The following is a 20,197-nucleotide window of genomic DNA, read 5'->3' on the forward strand; positions in this document are numbered from 1 at the left end:
GCCCAGGGCATGGGTAACTTGCACATCTGTGAGGACACCATTAATGCAGAAATATATGTACCCGTTTTGGAGCAAGATACAGTATGCTGCCATCCAGACATTGTCTTTTCTAGGGAAAAACGGCAAACCCCATTCTGCCTGGATTATGCAAGCAAATGGTTGTATAAGCATAGAGTGCGGGTGCTAGCCTGGCCTGTCTGCAGTCCTGATCTGTCTCCAAACGAGAACATGTGGCACGTTATGAACCGCAAACTAAGGCAACGAAAGCCCTGTACAGTTGTACAGCTGGAGAAATGCATAATGGATGAATGGGGGAAAATTCTGCTTGCTAAACTTGTCCAAATGCTTAAAAAGTGTTATTAAAAGAAAATGTGATGTTACACAGTGGTAAACAGTCGACTGTCCCAACTTTTTTGGAGTGTGTTGCAGTTAAACATGAAATAATGTGTTTTCAATATAGTACAGTGTGAATAGAATTTTCAAAAGACTCTTTTTGTTTATTTTATCTTTTTGTTTTTGTTTATTTGCGTTTTCCATACCGTCCCAAATTTTTCGGAAATGGGGTTGTATTACACCTTCCAGCTTGATGTCAACGAAACTGAAGGAAAGAAAAACCGGATCCGACCAGAATTTAAGGAAGATCCATCTTTTAAAAATCGTCTCATCTCCTACAACCACACAGCTGTGCACATCCCCACAGACATATATGATGGCTGTGAGTACTAACATGTTTAAATCATCAGCTATGCTTGTATGAACACTGCCTTAAAAAAAAGGTTTATTATACATGTAGTCTGTTTAGAAAATAAAATGAAACTAACTCCATTTCAAAAAACAGTCAACCTGTAAGACATGCACAAGTGCTTGTGTTGTTGTGTACACTATGATGTTTTCTATTGTAAAATGAATAGAGGAAATGAAAATGCAATACCGGTTATGGTGTTTTTTTCTGGAAAAAGTTATCAAGAATTTCAAATACAGTACGTAATAATTTGTATGCATGTTCAGGTTTTATTTAAAAAGAACTGGCAACCCAATGCAAAATGTGAGTCTGAAGACATAAACTGTAAACAGGCAGAGGTCAGGCGATCAATTGCCTGATCAATTTGCGAGCAACAATTGTAACATGGGCTATCCAAAACATAGAGAACCAGGGAACCGAGCAAGATCAAAAAACAGAATTTTCTGTTTATTTCTGTTTAGAATATCAAGTCAGGCACATGTACACCGAGTTTACTTAGCAAAAGAGGTGTGTGTGTGTGTCGGTGATTAGTGATAGGTGATTAGTGACAGGTGTGCATTATTAGAAGTCTGGTGACTGTGAATGTGACTGGTGACTATGAACATTTCTCAATATGCGTTCTTATGCGATCTTGCATCCTTGTGAACTCCTTCTATGTCATCATCCACCACTGAAATTCAGTTCCAATATTAAACAATGTAAGTACCAGGGATGCATGAAATTACCTGGAAGAGTTCTTGATATCGAGGATGCATCGGATGCAGACCTGAGCACAGTAAATCTATTAACCAGCTGAAACATATTACTTAGTGAGCAGTGAAGAGATGAGGACCCTGTCCCACTACTAGAAATGTGCTTGGACGGTCCATTGCGCAACAGGATGCTCGCAGTACACCTCAATTCTCACAAAGATGTGTTCTATGTCGTCTTCTCCTTCCGCGTTCGTTCTTTCAAGGTAGCCTGGCAACACTGGTTTTCACGAAAATACAAGTTTGTTCTTTGGGTTCTTAGAATTGAGAAACAGCCTGTGTAGAAACTTCAGGAAACTGTCTTTCAACATGCCATAGTTTCTCATTAAATCTAGTTTTCACTTAATTTTGTAGAATTTATTTTGTAGATTGTTTTCATACTTTTTTCTGGTCCTGTGGCCTTTTGCCTCAGGAGTTTAGTATGTTTGGTGAAGTGTGAAAGATACTTTCAATCCAGCAACCGTTCAGAAAACCGTCTTCTTGAAAACAGTGGTCTGGGGCTCACCTCCATTGAACTGTGGTGCGGTCTGCATCAGGTGTGGAAGCTGTCCACGGTCGGTCCTAACTACATGCCACATAACATGATTGTTTAAATTGTCACATTATGTCTTCTTTTAAGTTTCATGAAATGGTTGTCATGGTCATCAGAGGAGATGGAATGCCTTATTGGTATGTATAACCTGACATTCATAGGACTGGAGTCTGTAATTAGATCCACTTTGTTGCTGGAATTCTTGCATTGAAAACATAAATGTATGTGTCCTGTCAGCCACAGGATTGGGAGGGTTACTTTAAAAATGTATTCCGTTACAGTTATAAATTACTTAATAAAAAATTTAATCAGTAACCTAAGTAATTTAAGTATCACAATATGTAATGTAATTTGATTACTTCTGGATTACTTCAAGGTCAAATATGCAAATAAAGTCAAGAGAAAACCAATACTGTATGATCTAAAATACTTTTATTTAGAGCTTATTTTAGAGTTTAAAAACATGTTCAATGTTTGGATTTGTTTTAAGAAAATAAATAAATAAATAAATAAATAAAAGATCACTGTCCCTTATGAGGGTAACATTACAACACAAAAGCTAGGGTGGCCATATTCGTTTTCCAAAAAGACAACACCTTTTTTTCCCCCGTGTCTTAATAGCGTTCAAAACAGTGTTACTATGAATGCAGATTTTAATACACTGAAAAAGACACAGTATTAGCATTATTACCATCATATATATATATATATATATATATATATATATATATATATATATATATATAGAGAGAGAGAGAGAGTATATACAGTAGCAGCAAATGACAGCTGTCCTAAGTTGAAACAATGACCATGGCCATATAAGGTAATTTTTAATTTCATGGACATTCAAAAGAATACACACACATACATACATATATATATATATATATATATATATATATGTGTGTGTGTGTGTGTGTGTGTATTCTTTTGAATGTCCATAAAATTAAAAATTACCTTATATGGCCATGGTCATTGTTTCAACTTAGGACAGCTGTCATTTGCTGCTACTGTCAAGCAACTGTTTCACGCTGTACACAACAGCGCTTCACTTTCACGCCTTTTCTGAGAGTAGGCTAATGGTTGAGAGGCAAGAATTTGGCCAGTAGTTGCTGCGAGCCTTTTGTAATCAACCAATTGGTGTGCAAGAAGGCGGGAATTACAGAGAGAGGTTAAAGCAATGCAAACGTGCACACATGATGCGGTATTAGGACCATTAGCACATCATAATGAAACTAAAGCCAAATCCCGGACATTTTCTCAAATTTAGAAATCCTGTTCGGGAAAAAGAGGACGTATGTTCACCAGAAGAAAAGCATTTCAGAGAACAATTTGTGCTCATTTCTACCAAATTATCATGCACCAGGAGGTTGCTCATGTGAGCCACGACTAGCAAGAGAGCACCAGAACTATAATCAAGCAGCTGTCTATATTGTGTTATGTCAAAAGATGAATTTATTTGGTTTTTAATGAAAATGTTTGTTTTTTTTATGCTGTTACATGTATTCTATTACTACCCAAGCGTGGTCAGCCTGCAAGGCCACATGACTTTTTCTGCATTCAAATACATGTTGTAACTTATAATTCTTGACCTCCAACCAGAAAATGCCCCATCAACTCAGAATTCCTACTCTGCAACTAGGGATTGTCTTGTCAAATCCAAGTTCCTCTGAGTTGTACAAGTGTTATTATAGTGTTATTATCTTATTACCTTGAGTTATTCTGTATCAATAAGTATAGCATTTGCTTTAGATACATCAACTTACAGACATATTAGCTTGTTAAATCTATTACAGTGACTATACATATTGCTGTTTTCAAAAGGAAAATATAGATTAGTCATACTGTAGTTAGCTTGCTGCTAACAAAAGGCAAACATGAAGCCATACATGGTTTTCTCCCACTTTGTAGCTCATGTGCATAGAGGTAAAAAATGGTCATCCCATGCTCCAACTTTCCATTTCCAAGGTAATTCGAATGCAGAATAATACAAGAATGACTCCTCAGCTGGGAACAGCTGAAAACAGCTAAGATCTATGGAGGTTCTGTGCATTTCCATAACATTTTTTTATAACCAATCTAACCAAAGATGTTATCAGTAAATCAACAAATTTCACTTTAGAAAATATGCCTATAGCTTGAATGAGTCCACCATGTCTGCCTTTATGAGTTGTGTCTGTCTCTGCATGTCAATGTGTGTATTTGGGTTTTGAATGTGTTGGTGTGTGTCTGGGTTCATGGGGTATGTGATTAGGTCGAGGCACAGCCATTAGGTTGGCCAGACTATGGATGCACTATTTCAGCTCACTTTGCCTGCTGGGATAGCGTCTGGCCCTGCAGTGTATGGCGTCTCTTCCATTCTCACCTTGCCCTGCACCTACAAATGCACTCACAACCTCTCTCTTACACACCCAAACATATATGGGAGACATGAATTCAGATAATTACTTAACCTTATTTGACATTAACTAATTTTAGTGCTTAATTAAAAGGCAGTGCTGTTAATCTCTAAATCATTTGATCGTTGCAGAGTTTAACGAAGCAAGACTCTAGACTGAATCAGATGTTGATTCGGGGACCTTGTCAAATCAGTGTCTTGACCTTAGAGTCAGTGAGACATAAAGGAATGAAAATAGATTCACTCATAATTCTCAAATGTGTTTGTTATAGAAACTTTGGATTAATTTTCTATAACAGCATTTCTGACAGCAGTTTGGCAGGACAAATCACAAGTTTATATTAATGAACTCATTCTAGCACATTATAATTTCTATAGAAACATCTAATTCACCAGAACTTGTATAGTTGATGCTCATATAACTTCTATAGAATAATGTATATAATTTATATAATAATAAAAAGAAGAAGAAGAAGAAGAAAAAGAATACTACTACTACTACTACTACTACTACTACTACTACTACTAATAATAATAATAATAATAATAATAATAATAATAATATATACTTGATGATATGATGAGTATTCCTGTAAGGATGTTTTTATTTGATATTTACAGAAGGAGTCTCCAGTGTCAGTGCTTTGTAACAATCAATAAGTTGTCCATTATGGGAGTGTTCAGGACAGACAAGTTTGCACTTATTGGTTTCTTGGTAACATGAAAAGCTGTGTTTTCCTCTCATTAAATAGAGCGAGAGAGAGAGGCTGGCGAGGAAACAATTGTTTATACCTCCTGTAACATAAGTGATAGCAAGAATTAATAACAAGTGTTTATGGATGTTTCACAACATTAAGTATATAAATATAAATAATTATAACTATAAAAAGTATGATGCAATTCTTTAAAAAATGTTTATTAAAAAATTATCATTGACAAGTTGCTGTGGAATAAGAGAAATAAAATATTCAGGATAAGTTGTTATGGGGAAGGAATCTATGACGGGGTGGTGTGATGCAGCCTCACCAGTCGTGTTTTATTCCTTATTTAGTCTGCTTCAGTCTTGTGAGTCATGTGCTTATGTTTATATCTCATTACTAAGTCATTTATCTTATCTTCTTGTTTGTCCCTGTTCATCTGTTCTTTTTGTTCTAACGTTAAGTTTGCAAATGGTTCCAGTATTTGTTAGATTTATGAACCTGTTAGCTTGAGTTATCAGTGGCTAATGGAAAAAGTCCAAATAGAATGTGCACACATTCATGACCTACTGCCTCTGGCTCCACTATGTGACCAGAAGAGCAGTCGGTTGCCGATATCACAGCAGGCAGCAGTAGCGGTGCAAATGATCATATGAACTGGCAAACATTATTAACACATCAGAAATGAGCAAAGGCACACTTTAGCCTTCTTGTTTTTTTAGTTAGTTCCTTTTTTTCAGAGACTGGAGTATTCTAATTTGTCAGAGCTTCATGCTGACTAGGCATTTGGTGATAAAATACTCAAATTGTTTTAATGAACTTGTTCAACTTGTTTAAATTCATTGTAAGAAAAATAGTATAACAGTTGTCACAGAGAATACGCTGAGTGTTTCATTTCTGAGAGAAAAGGACCACTATTGGCTCAGTTCAGAGATATAAAAATCAACAGGACCTTTTATAATAAAACCTGTCTGCACCAATGACCAATAATATACAGTATGTAAGACTTTATCTGCATCCTAATACTACAATCCTTTGTCTTTTTTTTTTTTTTTTTTGCATCTACTGTATGCTATGATTACTAAAATACAGATATAGCCTTAAAAAAATGAATAAAAAAAGTTAATAAAAGGTTAAATGACAGTTCGCAGATGGCAATTATTGACTTAATATAAGTGAATGTGTTTTATGTGTTTGCTCAGATGCCCTGTTGGTCCCAGGAATTGCTTTCTGTTTATTTTGGAAGACATTTTAATATGTACAGGTTATCACTTGCAAAAAGGAGATTCTTCACCTATCTTAGAGGCCTCACTTATCTACATCATTTTGGCATGCATGTGATCATATAGCTTTACTTTGGAAAAGTTATATACACTTTATACCATTTATCTCATTTGAACAAAACGGAATTATTTAAGCAAATAAAGCAACCTAATGGTTTTAAAATAAACAATTATAGAATGACATATCTGGAAGACATTTTAAAGTCCCCGTGAAGTGCCTTGAAAGTGCTTACCTCACAGCCAGGAAACTTACAACTGTTGGGGGCGGGACACTTCAAATTGTAGAGAGCATTTGATTGGACAGAAAATCTGATGAGAAGCCGAACTGCAGAATGATGTCATCAAAATTTTTGATCCATATTGGTGGTAGAGAGAGAGCCTGTAAATTTTGAATGCATAATATCTTCTAAATGCTAATTTTGTCATTCTTTTGGAGCACACTAGCTTATGGATAACCTTAGATAATAAGGCTTGCATATTCATACTAAAAGCCACAAACCTTCAATTTTGATTTCATGGGACTTTAAAATGCATAAGCATTCATTTGCAAAAGATGACTTCAGGCCTCATTCTCTGGATATGAATAATTAAAATAATAATAATAATTAGCCTTCACATTATGGAAGCTATTGAGTTACATTAAAATACATGCTCCTCAGGTTAAGTAGCTAATGCACAAAATCATAAATGATGTGATAAATACATCCTATAAAATTGCTTTTAGAGGCTGAAAACACTCATTATTCATCACGTTATGCATTTATGCATAATATACTGTTTGTGGCCCAGGTCAAAATAATCGAATTCTTATAAAATAATGCAATTAAAGAAAAAGCATTATAGAACTATCTATTGTCCGTCTAAAGGGTTTTAGAGGAATGGAAAGAGCAAAGGGACCATACAGTGATGAGTTTGCTACACCAGTTGAATATCATATTACTGTATTATCAGCACATATGTAATGAACTATTGTATGAACTATTGTAAATTATTGATGAGCTGCCAAGTATAATTATTTACTAACGTGGTTCCCTGCTACTTAATTTGTCCCAGAGCATATGCAATTTAACCTCTCCAGCTTGTAAAACATACAATAGATGCATGCACAAGTACTAACATTGCCAGGAATGCAAAGTGTGAGAAAGCAATAGTGCAGGAGTGCGAGGTGTAATTGTGCCAGTATTGGCAACAGGCTGACCTTGGGTCAGGAAGAGGTGTGTGTAGAATGAGTCTGAGGCACACATCTTGCTTTTTCAGAGAGTAAATGGGAAAAGATGGCAAACATTCAAGCACGAGGGTAAAGTTAATTGTTTTTAAGAGTGTGTGTGTGTGTGTGTGTGTGTGTGTGTGTGTTCGTGTGTGTGTGTCTGTGTGTCTGAGTGAGAGAGAGAGAGGGAGAAAGAAAGAAAGAGCAGCATGCTGCTTGCACATGCATAAAAAAGAGGAAGGACTGTGTGTGTGTGTGTGTGTGTGTGTGTGTGTGTGTGTGTGTGTGTGTGTGTGTGTGTGTGTGCATGTGTTTATTGTCTACTTGGGCTTTAAAGGTTGTTGCCAGATGTCAATCAGAGCCTGAGAGGATAGTGATTCTAATCTAAGAACATTCAAAGCCATGTACATACATCGAACCTGGTTACACACACACACACACACACAGTGAAATAGCTCAGTGCCAGGGCTCCTGCAGGGGAGAAAATTGGATTTTCTAGGATAAAGTGGCACGTCGTTTAGGGGAGAGAACGAGTGTGTGGGCTAGCACTGCCACGGTCTAAAGAATCAACAAAATCCCCCCATCATTAAGAGAGACAACACTCACTGAAACAACCACAGGAAATGGTTTTCTCCAGGAGGGCAAGAGTGCAAAAAGGGAAATGGAATTTAATGGGTATAAAGTGAGTTTATAAAGTGGCAACAATACACAATAAGAACCTTCCTTCTGCAACACACTGTAATTTCAGTAAAACATCTTTAAGATTCTGTATGTATTCTGATGTTGATGATTGTTTGCTTTTGTGCATATGAACTTTAAACACACTTATCATTTCAAGCACACCCCCTATATGCCATGCAACCTCGTTTCTGAGCTGATTTATCCAACATATTTGCTCTATGATCGAGTTTCCCTGGTGCTTAAAAGCCAAAAAGATTCATACATCATAGCAAACCCCGCTCATATCTTTCACATCCTCGGCCAGTCTATGAAAATAAATTGTTATTGCGACTCCAACACTGCATTTTGCATGGTTCATTAGATTTAATGTTGACACATAGGCCATTTTCCCTCTCCAATGAGTGTGTTCCTTAGCAGCACTTCCAGCAAGCCTGTCAGCACATGGCCTTTTCAGAGAGATAAGAGATTTGATAAGATGATTATAGGTTTCCATGGTTCCTGCACTGTTGATTCAATAAAGCCGATCAGCGAGTTTGCGCAGCCAGAGCTGTAAGAGCCCTGTGTGGATAATGCAGAATTATCCTGTTCACACTCTCACACACTAAGTGTAACTTACACCTCCCTATCTTTTTCCCTTTTTCACTCATTCAGTGACTCATTCTGAGAATAACAGCCTTTGTGAGTGGAAGTGTGGTGACCATCTCAGTCAAAATAAATAAATAAAAAAAATGCATGAACCACTTGTACCTTTATGAAAGTATTTTTTTTCCTGCTAACTTCAAGTGTTTGTGACCTATGACGATCAGTACAAAATTAGAATTTTCATGTTCGTATTCTAAAGCCCTATCTGGATGGAATTAAGTTTGCATGGAGTCCTGGGGTAATTTCTTATTTTACAGGTGGTCCTTTATTATGGAATTACATTTGTGTATTATAAAGTATTCAACGTAACCTTTCAAGAAGTGAACAAAAATATACAATGACGAAGAAAAACACTCTGGAACTGAAAACAGTGGACTCGGTGGCAAAAATCTAACATTGTCTTCAAACAAACAGCATTCTTTGTTAACAGCTTTCTAAGCTTTGTTTGTGCTAATCTTGGTTTATGAATGTGCTGTCAGAGTTTTCATTTATGCTTTCAAACGTTTTGTTTACGCCTTCAAAGTTTTCGTGTAATCTTTCAAAGTTTTTGTTTATGCTCCGCACGTTTACGTTTGCCGTGTACAGTGGCGTGAATTTTGGTTCTGGATGAGTAGTGTTTGTACTTTGTAGTGGAAAGTACTTACTTACTTCGTCAGTATATTAGTTCGTAATTAATATTTAAGGTTTGGGTAGTTTCATATGACTATTTTTTTTTAGATTATTTGAAGACTTTTCTTAGATTATTTCAGAGTGTTTTTCTTCTCTCTCTCTTCTCTCTGTTGTATATGTTTGTTTGTTTCTTGAAAAGTTATGTTCAATACCTTTGTCACAAATTTAATTCCATACTTTGTGAATTTATTACCCTCCCAATCAACCAAAATGTCAGTGTTTTCCTCTGTTTTCCTCTGAGAAAATTACAGGCCAATTTACCTACAGTTTTTGTTGCCAAACTCTAATAACACTATGTAACAAATGTTTAATTATTTTTTTTGTTCCTAGGTAGTGTTATTTCATAATTGCCTATTCCAGAAAAGTATAGAAAATGTCTGTTATTCCCCTCAAACTTTGCTTTCGTGACCAGCTCATTGGTATTTTGAAATGTATCTATTTTCACTGAGAAAGTGGGTGAATTTGATCTTTTCATTCACATAAAGTCTGTTTCTGACCTCAAAGAGGATTACAACAGTGTCAAGACATTGTTGGACAGCTTGAAGTATGATGAGTACAGCTGGGAGGTCTTTGGAAACTTCAAATTGCTGTCATTCCTGATGAGTCTCCAAGGAGGAAACTTGCAGCTCCTGTTGTCCTTTTGTTCCTGTGAGATTTTTATCACTGAGGAGATCTGCAAAAAATGTATTACAGATGTCCCCCTGATAAACTAATCAAATCCAAATATGGCTTAAGGCAAATAAACCACTTTAAGATCCTGTGATCTGCTTTTTCTAATAAAACACACATTTTCTAAACATTCTGACCAAATGCATGTCAGTTATGGAATACTTCATGAACCACATTGGCATTTAATTCTTGATTCTAATTGGTCAGAAAATGTTGATTTGCTGTATTTTCCATAATAGCAGCGTGGACAGTAAGTTAAATGTTAAATTATCTTATTTTTATAGTAACAGCTAATTCATAGGTGCTTGTATGGAGGTCATTACACATAAATGGCTTTAAGAATGTGTGTAATTGTTGAAATGGTGAGGAAATGTTTTTTTAGCATTTTTGGAAGGAGACTCCAGTGTCAGCACTGTGTAACAGTGAAAGGTAAATCTATTTTTTTTTTTTTTAGAAGTTTATCTTTTCAGACACAGGAAAATTTTCAGGACAGAAAGCAGAAGTATTTACTTTCTGATTTTATTATTTTTTTAAATGGATGCTATAGAAATGTAAAACCTTGTGCATGTGTTTGTCTCTAGCCACCATTGTGTTAAATGAACTGAACTGGACTGAAGCACTGGAGGATGTTTTCAAGAAGAACAAGGAGGAAGACCCGACTTTACTCTGGCAAGTGTTTGGCAGCGCTACAGGACTGGCTCGCTACTATCCTGGTATGCTTTTTAAAGTGTCTGTACCTGTGTGTGTGTGTGTTGGTGTTGTTGTTGTTGTTGTTGTTGTTGTTTGTTTGTTTGTTTGTGTGTTTGTTTGTTTTTTTCTGGGGGGGTGTTGAGGTGGTCAGGGTGGGTATTTCTATGTGTGTGTTCATGATGACAGCATCTTATTTACACACCAGCCATATAGAGGAAAAAGTTATGGACCCCATTTAGGAAAACGTGTTCAGAAACATTTAATGAAGACTCTAACTAGGCGCTGGTTTAGTTTGTGTTGTAAACAGTAAACAGCATGTGTATGAAGCATGCATGACCTTTAATGTAATACACCCCGCTTTTGTCATATCACAGCAAACCAGTGCCTACATTTCCCATCCTGCGCTGCGGCCTACAAACATGGCCGCCATGGACCGCGATTCCCAGAACACTCACCTTCATTCTAATCATGCACACCTGCATCCAATTCACAGTACAATCACACCACAGTTTGAAAAGACTTTCAATGTATTCTTTACTCTATGCGAAGTATTATTCTCGCCCTCGATTCCTGTTTTGCCTCGTTTATGCCCATTTGCCTGATCTGTTTTTTAACCACACTATTGTCTCACGTTTTGGATTTGTCTGCCTGCCTCTCTTTAATAAAACTCTTATCTGCATTTGCATCCATCCTAACCTCCATTACGTTCAGCTAAGTGACATCTTTTTACTCCATTAATGCATTTGACAGCAATGTACCAAGGGTCCTCTTTATTTTTTGACCACATGTACAATAAAACTTTGCAAAAATGTGTATGTTGTAGATTGTGATCTTGTACATAGTTCACAGCGTATAGAATCTGGACATATGCATTTACACTATACCCATTCATGGGTATATTCATCAAATAAAATTGCGTGCGTGCATGAGACTGAACTTGTGTATATGAACACGTGCCTTTGTTTTGGTTTTGGCTCTCCTTCTGTTCAAGCATTGGTTGATGTTCGAGGGTGTGTCTTTATTTGCCCCAGCTGTCGGTGTTCCAGCTTGATTATGTTTGCTATTTAAAGCCCTCGTGTTACTGTGTACTTCACGCAGTATTATATGTATACCTGAATGTACTGGTGAATGTGTTACGCATGCTAAGAGGTCTTATTTTCGTGTCCTGCTCTCATTCTATGCCCCGACTTTAGCTTGTGTTTAACCTTGATGATCTTGTCCAGCATCGACCGCATTTTCTGTATTTTGACTGTTGTTTGTAAATAAAGATGCTGATCTGCACCTGCTTCTGCTTCACCTCCCGTTTCATAATAGTGAGACACTTTACATCGTGTGGGCAGCGTCGGTTGGTACAAATGTGACAGCAAGACTAAGCCTCCTCTGTCTTTCAAAGAAATGTTTAATTCTGGCATCCACATCAGATTGATTGACATTTGTTATTTGTGCAAATGTCATATAGATTACTTAACAAAATTTTGTAATCACATAGATTACAATAGGGTGTCTAGGGGCAGTGGTGGCTTGGTGGTTAAGGCTCTGGGTTACTGATCGGAAGGGCGGGGGTTCAAGCCCCAGCACTGCCAAGCTACCACTGTTGGGCCCTTGAGCAAGGCCCTTAACCCTCTCTGCTTCAGGGGTGCTGTATCATGGCTGATCCTGCACTCTGACCTGAGCTTCCTAGCATGCTGGGGTATGCAAAGAAAAGAATTTCATTGTGCATTTGTATATGTGATCAATAAAGACTCACTATTATTATCATTATATTTGATCTGCGTCTCCAGGCTCCCCATGACCCTGTGTAGGATTAGCGGTACATTAAATGGATGGATGGATGAATGTTTAATATATTTGGTATCTGCTTAGAAGCCATGTGGAGCATTATGGACTTGAAACACTTTAAGCAGCAAAATTAACAAGTTTTTACCCTCGCTTATAATATTCCCACCAGTCTTCATGAGGACCAATCCTATCAATAACCCAGTTTCACCGTGTCTAACTTGTGTATATGATGTAATGTTCTGGTTAAAATGACACAATTTACTATTAAATTGTGTGCTATCAGCTCAGCAGAGAGCTCACTAAAGACCCCAGCACTCTAATGATGATGGAGTAGAGAACTGATGAAGCACTTAGCAAATTTCAATTACTTTCAGGTTCCCCATTAGTGGCTCTTTAGTTTAAAGTCTGCATATAAATTGTGCATTCCTATTTTAAATCTTTGTCTAAAGTATTAAGAATGTAAATGCTATTTTAGAGGGATAGAGAAATTGTGGGCCTATCGCATTAATTTTGGTGTGTGTGTGTGTGTGTGTGTGTCTGTGTGTTCAACTCATTAATCATAGCCTCATTAAATCTGACAGCACATTACTATGACGCACACGCACACACACACACACACACACAACACACACACACACATTATATATATATATATATATATATATATATATATATATATATACATACACTACTGTACTTTTAATAGAAGTTGCAAGGATTCACAAGCAATAAAAAGGTCAGATTCACTCAATCAGCTTGTCAATCATAAACACGCACTTCAGACGTCAGCACATATTCAGTGACAGCAATTCTGTTGAGGTACACACACACACACACACACACACACACACACACACACACACACACAGCTCTTTATTATTTAGACCAGTGTGTTGAAATTTACACCCACTAGCCTGGAAGTAATTACTCCGCTCCATCTGCTTACTTTTATTCCACCATGTTAAAAAATCATTAATTAATTAAAATATTTGGTAATCATTTCCGATATAAATGTTGGAGCTCTCTTCTGTATCTTTGTAGAAACTATGCATTTTACATGTTAATATATGCTGTTTTGAAGAGAGATTAATCTCCATGTCTAAATGCTACCATTAGTCCTTGTATGTATTTATTCTCAGCTTCATTTTCACATCTCATGCATATTAATGTGGAACATTATTATGCAAGAAATATGTTGACATGTTAAATCCTGGTGATAGGAGCAGTTCTGCTCATTAATGATAATGTGTTACACAATACAGCATCCCCATTATACAAAGAAAATCTTATATGATCAATTTGTCACAGAAGTTTACTTTTTACTTGTTGAGTAATTTAACATTTAATAATCTCCTTTCACATTTAGCCTCTCCGTGGAAGGATGCCAGGAAAACGCCAAGTAAAATTGACCTATATGACGTCCGCCGCAGACCCTGGTACCTACTAACATTTTCACAGTTCTGTTTGAATGAGTGTTAGGGCTGCACAATATGGAAAAAGTAGTACATTGTAATTATATTGTCATACATTGTGACTGGGATATGCCTGTCAATTTCTTTAAAATGGTGAGCCTGTTAAATAAGCCCTGATGTATCAAAATCAATAATTCATAAGCCACCAACATTTTATCTGAATGATTAAAATGCTCATAAAACACAACAAAACCAGTTTCATTAGTTCTCATATACATATTACAGGCTTCTGCTACATCAGTTTTGCTAAAGCCAGTATTGAAAAGCCGGTGGTGATTACAAAAATGACATACTGTATTATGCAGCCCTGATCTATGTATCTGACACTCTTATAGCATCCACATAGAGACGTGGAGGTGAGTTTCCAAAAATCTTTGTTTAAATATATAAACAAAGCCCTGAACAGCACTAATTAAACGAAGAGATAACAAAAATAAATGTGTCACAGAATGTAAACCACAACACTGGAAGTAAATCACTAATTAGCTTGAAAACCTGATAGTACACAGTAAGAACAATAACTAGGAAAACTCTGCTTACATACAACAGGCAAATCACTCTGGGAACAAAAATAGTGAGGTGAGCTAAATGTACTTTTTTTCCCTGGTGTTGATTCATTTAATAGCAGCTCTGTTAGTAGCTCTCGCTCTGATCCTCTAGTACTGCTTGACTGTTTCCACCATCTCTCAGGGTACAAGGAAGACATACATTCTCTGTTCTGGCACCTAAGTGGTGGAATGAACTTTCCCTAGATGTCCAAACAGATGAGTTACTGGCAGTCTTCAAATGATGTCTTAAGACCTACCTGTTCCTGAAATACTTAAATTAGCACTTTATTGAACATAATAATACGTTGTTTGTGTGTGTGTTTTTTTTTGTTTTTTGTTTTTTTACTATATTACCTCCCCGACAGAGTTTTTAAACTGATGGTCTTCTTAGTCCCTGTCTTAGTGAACCAGTATCAGGATGTATTTACTGATAGAGACTTCAAAGCAATTCTATAAATCGCTCTGGATAAGTGCATCTGCCAAATGCAATACTGTATATGTTATCATTCTAATATGTTATCATGTCTACAGCAACAGTAAGTTCACAGGGACTTGCTTGGTGGACACGCAACATAATCTGTGCCTCTTAATAATCAAATTTTAAAATGTCTAATTGGGAACATGGTGAATCGTTCTTTAAGGGAGACGTGAGATGTTTATAAAAGGAGTGTTAGCAGTGTTAGCACTTTGTAATTTTCCACTAAGGGATAATCTTCAGGACAGAGGACCCTGTATATTCTGGTTTCTCAGTAACATGAAAAAGCTGTGTGGTTTTTTTCTGTCATACTAACTTCAAGAGAAAAAAAAACGAAAGACCTTATATCTCTTCACAATATACATATACAGTAGGTGATAATCAGATGTTTTGTGGATGTTCTCCAACATTACATCAATGTCAACTATAAACAATCGAAAAGTACATGTTTTTCACTAACATTAAAAAATAATAATAATTTAGCAAATTTGGGGCCTCATCACACCACCCCATCAGGTTTATTCTTTACTTATCCAACACTTTGATGTATTTACATGGTTTAGGCCAAACCATGATTCAAAAGGGGTAGTATTTGCTCTGACAAGTAATTCTAAAATGTCACTTCTATTTCAGGTTTTTGCCCTTTTTTAAGTATACATAGCACTTAACTGCTGTGAAATGTTAGGGTTTATTTGCATTTATCAAGTAAGATATACTGTAACATATGTAACAAAAAATGTATTTATATGTTAGAATGTTAGAACCACATTGTGAATAGAATTCAGTGTGATATAATTTGGCAAAATGTTTAAAACCTAAACCTGCATGTTTTTAAAAGGATAGATGCATATTTTATTATGTATAATGTGTTTTCTTAGTAACTTTAAAGTGTAATCATGTATTAACACCTAAATGTGTGTTTCTTTGGTGTCAGTACTGAAGTGTTGTACCTGTTGTTTTTATTCAGGTATGTTCAGGGAGCTGCCTCACCTAAGGACATGCTCATTCTGGTGGATGCGTGAGTGGGTTTCATATTAGTACATTATTCTGTTTCAGACCATGACTTGAACGAGGATCTGCTCTTTTTTCCTCCTGTTTGTCTGCCTCTACAGAGGCTGTGTGTGGCTGAATGGTGCTCAGTTGCTGAAGTGTGTGTACATGCAGTTATTCAGGTGTCATGTCTCTATCGATGTGTTTCAGGAGCGGAAGCGTGTCTGGATTAACTCTGAAACTCATCCGAACGTCCGTCAGTGAGATGCTGGAGACTCTCTCAGATGATGACTATGTTAACGTAGTGAATGTAAGTGTGTGTTCAAGTGTGTGTGTATGGTTAAATCTGGCAGGTCCATGATAAAGACTTAAAAATATGATGAATAATATGATTTTTTTTTCTTAGTGGAAAAAAAAGACTAATTCAAGTCAGGGTATGTTAGATTGTGAAGGAGTATGTTGGAGTACATTACACTCTATCTGTGCAGTGTATCAGAAAAAAATGGTTACGCATTCATAAGTATATGTGTGTGGTGTGTCTGACTCTGTGAGAAGGACAAGGTGAGGGATGGAGGTGAAATAATGAAATATGGATCTGGCTTCAGTGTGCCACTTGAAAACAAGCTCTTAATGAAAAGGCTGCTTCAGCAGGTGGATGTTCTGAATTGGAGGTGGGCGGCGAAAGCGAATGCTGAGAGATCAGGCACAGAGTGAGCTGAGGAAATGCCCATCTATCATTTCACTGAAAGAAACTTGGCAGCCTGGAGCAGAGAAAAGTTCTGCTGGATTAATCAGAGCTACACTTCCTTCTCTTTTGATTTACACTGAAGCCCAGCCACTGTCCGACACACTCTCCCAGAGTTTCTAGAGTGTCATTACCTGACAGATCTGCCATGCTTATTGGGAATTTTACACCCTTACTAGACAAGCTGATGTTATGACATTTGAAGATTCGAATGTCATGTTCAGTTCATATGCTTTACAAAAAGAATAGGTTTTTTTTCCCAACTTCTTTTTCCTTGGGACTTTAGAAAGATTGCTTCTTGCACTACTGCTTCAGTGCATTGACAGAGTGTATGCTGTCTGAGATTTGTCAGCTGTGCATGTGTGTGCGTGTGTGTGTGTGTGTGTGTGTGTGTGTGTGTGTGTGTCTAAACTCAGACAAGTTGTGTTGATCATGCTTGCTTAGTATTGATGAGATGAATTACAGAAGAACAGGTGGTGTGTCTGTATGTGTGTGTTTGTGTGTGTGTGTGTGTGTGTGTGTGTGAAGGTGGACAGAGAGCTAATTGGATGCTTGCTTTTTTCCTTTAGTGTAAGATAATTAATAGAGCTCTAGAGCAGGTCTATAAATGCATATATAGTGAAGATTGTCGATTGTCTGGTGTAGGTTGTTGGGCTGTGGTAAAGGATGTAGGGCTCTGGTGAAGGATATAGGGCTCTGATGTAGGGAGTTGGGTTCAGATGTTAGGTTCAGGGCTCAAGCTGTGATATATGACACAGGATTTAGGCGCTGTTGCAGAAGATTTCATCACTCACAGCATTAGCTCTCAGTGATGGGGCAGCCTGATGACACCATGTCAGTCTGGAAGCCTCAGTGGCCTTAAGGTCTCCATTATCCATCCATCACACAAGACCCCAATTGATTACACTTGAGGAATTATCTGTATGAGAGAACACACATCCTCAGTAGGCTTCACAGACATTAGGGATAAACAGTTAACAAGTTTTTTTTATGGAAATATATTAGAGCTGCATTTTAAATTGTAGACTGTATTATTGACCATGGTGCCTTACCAAGCTTTAAAATGTAACCAAATAACAACAAGCATGTGAAATGTCCGTAGATTAATTTGACCATTCAGAAGCACAGCTGCTATGCAGTTAGAACAGGGATCTTGGATGTCAGTGTCTGCTGCTTTATGGCTTGGCATGGACACAGAACCCCACATCTGTCCTGAATTTGGCTGACTGTCAGCACTGTCAAGCATGTGTCTGAGTGCAAATGCAGCACCTGGTCAACTAAATTGGAAGGGAATATTTTATTTGCTTGCCACAGTGACCTGTTGAGCCACATGCAGTATCATGTGAGCTAGTGTTCTGTCTCATAGGATCAGATTTCTTTTATATACATGTATATAATTATGTTTGATATTTGCAGAATATGTAGAGCACCAATACAGGTATGAATTCAAATTCATAGAGTATAATTACAAGCTATTTTGAGATTGTGGTATTGCACAGCTTGTCTTATGATTAAAATCAGAAGCACTTCACTGGTTTACTTTTTACTTTCCCAAGATATAGTTTATTTCCTTGAAAAGTAAACAGTCTAACCCCCCCCCCCCCCCCCCCACTTCCCTTTTTCCCTTTTCCTATGGTGTTCTTCAGAGATAAGTCTTTATGGTTTATCAAGATACGGTTTATCTCGTTGAAAAGTAAACAGTCTAGCCCCCCATTACCCCCCCCCCCCACACACACACACACACACTTCCCGTTTTCCCTTTTCCCATGGTGTTCTTCAGAGAAAAGTCTTTGGTCTTTTCCTGTTTCAAATCACTAGACACTACAATATCAACTTTGCATCTCAAATGAATTCTTACTTCCCACCATTGTTTAATGTGTGATTGAGTTCAAAAGTTAAAATTTGCATACAGATTAACATTATTATTAGGGGTCCAAGCACCAAGGGTGCTGGAAGCCTTTAGCAATTGTTAGGATTTTCTTTCTTTCTTTCTTCTTCTTTGTAATTATTATTATTATTATTATTATTATTATTATTATTATTATTAAATATTATTATTATAAAACAAATTGTACAGACCAAACTGTAAGCCATAGAGAAATGTAACTTAAATAAAGTTAAATAACAACATTACAAACACATAAATAAAAATGTAAGTAAGGTAGTGCTCCCTGCAGCTACTCAGGCAGTTGAAATGGGCCTGATTGGCCTAATGGTAGCGGTATAGGGCATTCTTTTTTTAGCACTCATTCCTTGGGTTCTCCCTCAGTAAAAGCCTCTGTCCACTTAGATTTTTTTTATTTTATTTTTTTTTGCTAATTTGCATAATATGCTAAACCTACTTTTGTGAACGAGTCCTGGGATTTTTGGCCTATCTTCATAATTAGTGGCAGACTACTCAGCAAAGTGTGAGCTCAATAATTCTCAAAAATATGTTGAAATTTGTAAATAATGGCTGCCACATGTCAATCAAGTATAATTTACTCAAACAGCTATAACTCATGATTGCTTGTGCATATTTATAGTCCTGGGATTTTTGGGCAATCTTGACAAAACATGTAAGACTAATCAGGAGCACGTGAACCTTAATAATGTTAATAACAATATGGCTTCCAAATGTCAATCAGTGTCAAAAAAATAAAAGGAGGCAGGGCTAGTTTACTCAATTAGCTGTAATTCATGATTGGTCATATGGTTTTGAACCAAACATGAAATACATGTTTGGTACAAGGTTCTAAGTAGGGATGGGCTATATGGACTTAAAACTATATCACAATATTTTCTGGTATTTATTGCGATAACGATATCAGTGACGATATAAATATAGTACCATTCACCACTGTTTTTGGCTACAAGTGACAGCTGCATGCAGTCTTGAGAGCTTCAGAAACACAAACACTGATCTAAAACAGAGGTTTTCAACCTTTTGTAACTAAGGCCCCCCAAACCTCCCCTATCATGCCCCCCCCCCCCCCCCCCCCCCCCCCCACACACACACACACACACACACACTTATTGGATGAGACAAGGTATAATGATTATCTATTCTATAGAAAATCTATCTATATATAACTTAATCTATAATCTGTTTTAGATAGATAGATAGATAGATAGATAGATAGATAGATAGATAGATAGATAGATAGATAGATAGATAGATCTTTCTTTTTTGCTTTTATGGTTTTGTACTTTTTAAAATTACTTTTCCTAACTTTTATGATTTTTAAA

At 36.8% G+C, this 20,197-nt stretch overlaps 1 protein-coding gene across 5 annotated transcripts in view; it reads left to right on the forward strand.

Moving 5' to 3' along the window:
- Nucleotides 1–20,197, forward strand: part of LOC108264659 (voltage-dependent calcium channel subunit alpha-2/delta-1) — a 118,211-nt gene that overhangs the window by 54,293 nt on the left and 43,721 nt on the right. For all 5 annotated transcript variants that reach the window (XM_053678101.1, XM_047153276.2, XM_053678103.1 and 2 more), the window contains exons 6-10: nucleotides 583–715; nucleotides 10,852–10,983; nucleotides 14,106–14,175; nucleotides 16,202–16,252; nucleotides 16,435–16,534. In XM_053678101.1, coding sequence (XP_053534076.1) covers nucleotides 583–715; nucleotides 10,852–10,983; nucleotides 14,106–14,175; nucleotides 16,202–16,252; nucleotides 16,435–16,534 — 486 coding nt within the window. The remainder of the gene's footprint in view (nucleotides 1–582; nucleotides 716–10,851; nucleotides 10,984–14,105; nucleotides 14,176–16,201; nucleotides 16,253–16,434; nucleotides 16,535–20,197) is intronic.

The sequence above is a fragment of the Ictalurus punctatus genome, chromosome 4, assembly GCF_001660625.3.
Source record: "Ictalurus punctatus breed USDA103 chromosome 4, Coco_2.0, whole genome shotgun sequence".
NCBI lineage: Eukaryota > Metazoa > Chordata > Actinopteri > Siluriformes > Ictaluridae > Ictalurus > Ictalurus punctatus.